General features: G+C 34.4%; 1 protein-coding gene across 1 annotated transcript in view; it reads left to right on the top strand.

Annotated features, from left to right (window-relative positions):
• The first annotated feature begins 685 nt into the window (after positions 1–685).
• The window catches only part of c2cd6 (C2 calcium dependent domain containing 6), a 3,658-nt gene continuing 1,208 nt past the window's right edge, over positions 686–3,135 (top strand). The window contains exons 1-6 of the mRNA XM_016473346.1: positions 686–742; positions 1,727–1,816; positions 2,207–2,258; positions 2,368–2,501; positions 2,796–2,924; positions 3,002–3,046. Coding sequence (XP_016328832.1) covers positions 686–742; positions 1,727–1,816; positions 2,207–2,258; positions 2,368–2,501; positions 2,796–2,924; positions 3,002–3,046 — 507 coding nt within the window. The remainder of the gene's footprint in view (positions 743–1,726; positions 1,817–2,206; positions 2,259–2,367; positions 2,502–2,795; positions 2,925–3,001; positions 3,047–3,135) is intronic.

Consider the following 3,135-nt stretch of genomic DNA (forward strand, 5'->3'; position numbering starts at 1 on the left):
ATATATGCATGTAAATATTTTCAAAATATATACATGCATGTGTGTATTTATATATACATAATAAATATACACATATTATGTAAACAAAAACATTTTGGATGCGATTAATCGTTTAACAGCACAAATATGTATATATATATATATATATGTGTGTGTGTGTGTGTGTGTTATTTATACGTGTATATATTGTACACGGGATAGAGGATACTCTGCTCAAATTTTAATATAATTAATTATTATTATTATTATTATACTATTAATTTTAATAATATAACTATCTCATCGGGTCTGATGTAGGGCTTATTTTGATTTGATCACTAATAATGGTAATGTTTTCTCCAAAATCGTTTTTCAAATTATTTTGAATTTAATTTATTTTTGTGTCTAACACAAAAATATTTATTACAATAACTGCAGTCTGCAGTTACTGTGGCATTTTGAAAGAAAATACAACGGCTCTGGCTGCAACCTGTGAAGTGGGCGGGGCTACGGTGTCGCTCCGCCCATAATCACTCTCATTGGCTCGATCACGTTCTTATGGGAGATTTAGAATAAATTAATTTAATTTTGACACTAATAAACTTTCTACAGAAACAGGACGCAATCATAATTCTGCAACTAACAAACAGCATATCCAGGGACCAGTGAAAAGATTTAACTGTCAAATCTCACGTGAAACCACCCGATGGATGAACATGGAGGCAGCCCAACAAACGAAGAAAACAAGCAAAAGGTGGAGTTTGTAAAGATAGAAGTTTATGTTTTGTATCTGTGTCAGTTTATTGCAGTGTAAAGGTTTTTAAATGTCTTGGTAGTCGATAATGTAAGCTTAACTGTGTTATATGCTCTTGCTTTTTGTCAATTTTAGCTTGCAAAATATCTGATTGACATGGCGCTCGCCTTTTGAAATCTAACTGACAGTGATTACATCATACTGACTGACTTTGTTTGAGATCGGTCTTTAATCAAAAGAGTATAGATTTCCCTTTGAATAATTCTCTTTGTCTATAATGTCTGTTTTCTCTATTCTTTATCACGCATTGGAGGAAGGGTTGCCAGGTTTTCGCTACAAAACCCGCCCAATTACTACTCAAAACTAGCCTGAAAATAGCCCAATTGCTTTCGAGGGGGTCCCTCAGTAAAAATCGCGTTCGGGGGTAAAATACACATTTTATTGGCGGGGTTCTCCTGGTACAATTCACATTCCAGGGTCTAAATATCACGTTATTGGGGTCGCTTCAACCTGTTGACATAAAAAACAACCGACGGCAATCGCGGATTTGGCAACACTGATTGGAGGCACAAAGCTATATTAAACACTAGAATTAGCTATTAGGTAGGCTCAGGCATAAAACTGTAACTAACCAAATTAATCCTAGACTGAATAGTTACTAGTTTTAAACATAATACATTTAGATTTTGTCTGTCTCGTTAGATTTAGCCTGTCTCATTTTAAAAGTCTTGTCCTTCTCAACTGCTGTGCACGTATCCATTAAAATCATACAAGGTCAGAATTTTGAAATAATTCAGTTCTGTAGTAAAACTGTTTTTATTTTTTGAAGAGTTTCAGTACCTATTGTTGTTTACTATTTGTGTCTGATATTTTTATTCAGGAAATACAAATGATCATATTAGAGTTACTTCTAATAGATTTATTCTACCTGTGTGTCAGATTTGTTTGTTATACTTTATTGAGTTTTTTTCTTCGCCACACTTGTTTCCATAGACTTACAGCGTGGACTCAAAGAATGAGAATGAAGAGACAACAGAGGAGACTGAGGACAATCTGGATATGCTGGTGCCTCATGAAGTGCCAGTCAGTATTTATAGATAGACAGACAGATATATTGACTGATTGATTTTATTTGTTCCCCCTATAAACTCCATACTGTAGTTTTGATTACAATTATGCTATTATACAATATGTAAATGGTAATAACGAGGAATGTCCAAATGTTTAGCAGTGTACATGCATACATACAGTACATGTATTTGGCACATGCATATATAAATTAACTGAAGTGCACCAAGACCTCTATAGTACATTCATTTTGAAGCAACTTTGGTTATGTGCAAATGTATATATAGTTATATGTTATAAATATAGAGAGAGTTTTCTACAAGTATGCCAGCAGTAAAATCAAAGCCTCGTGGCCCTTTTCCTAAAGTGATGTACAATATGTGCCTACAATGCTTTTGCTTTCAGACAGGAGTTCTGACTGTACATATAAAGGATTGCAAAGTGTTTCCAAACATCTGTATCCGTATAATTTCCAGCATCTCAAAATAACATTTAAAAAAAGTTTTGCACTGAACTTTTTTTTTTGTCATCGTTTTCCTTGACCACTAATCCATTCTACACAAAAGACTTTCAGTTTTTTCTCAGGATATCTGTTGGTGGAAAGGAAAAGTGCACCAAGCTTCAAAGCAACAAAGATGCCAGAGGAGGCAAAGCAGATTTCTCACTTTGCTTTGATGAGTGGAAATACTTCTCCATCCAGGTTTGTCACTTCCCTGAATTGTTCCGCATCTCCATGGAGTGCACAGTTTCTGATGTGTTCGCTGAATTTATGTGTTCTGATCTGATGTTAGAAGATCTGTATCACACAGTTATGTTAATATTATATACTGTTTTAATATCAAGTTTTATTCGTGAACAACAGTTTAATCCAAAACACTGATAAAATTTATATCCAGCCTTTTTTAAGTTCTCAAAAATTGTGTTTGTGTGATGTGCTTATGTATTTTCACCCAGCTTTATGCCTGTTTTTGAATCTTTTTTTTAATTTATTCAGATACCTGAGCAGAATTCCAGTGCAGTGAATCCCAATCAAATCATGGTGGAGCTTCTTTTCTTTGAGCCAGCAGCAAGAGATCATAAACCAATGGGCAGTGCTTTCTTCAATGTGTTGAAAGTTCTCAATGTATGGCTTTGTTTTTTTGTACAAATTCTCAAACCTTTTGATGACTGACAAATAATGATGAGATTATCTTTATCCAGGAATCCATTGTCACTCACCAGTTTAATGTGATGCTCAATAAGCAGGTAACCACCAGACTTACTGTTGTTTGTGCGTGTGTGTGTGTGTGTGTGTGTGTGTGTGTGTGTGTGTGTGTGTGTTTGACAATATTTTT

This window comes from Sinocyclocheilus anshuiensis, unplaced genomic scaffold (genome assembly GCF_001515605.1).
Source record: "Sinocyclocheilus anshuiensis isolate Anshui unplaced genomic scaffold, SAMN03320099.WGS_v1.1 scaffold648, whole genome shotgun sequence".
NCBI classification, from domain to species: domain Eukaryota; kingdom Metazoa; phylum Chordata; class Actinopteri; order Cypriniformes; family Cyprinidae; genus Sinocyclocheilus; species Sinocyclocheilus anshuiensis.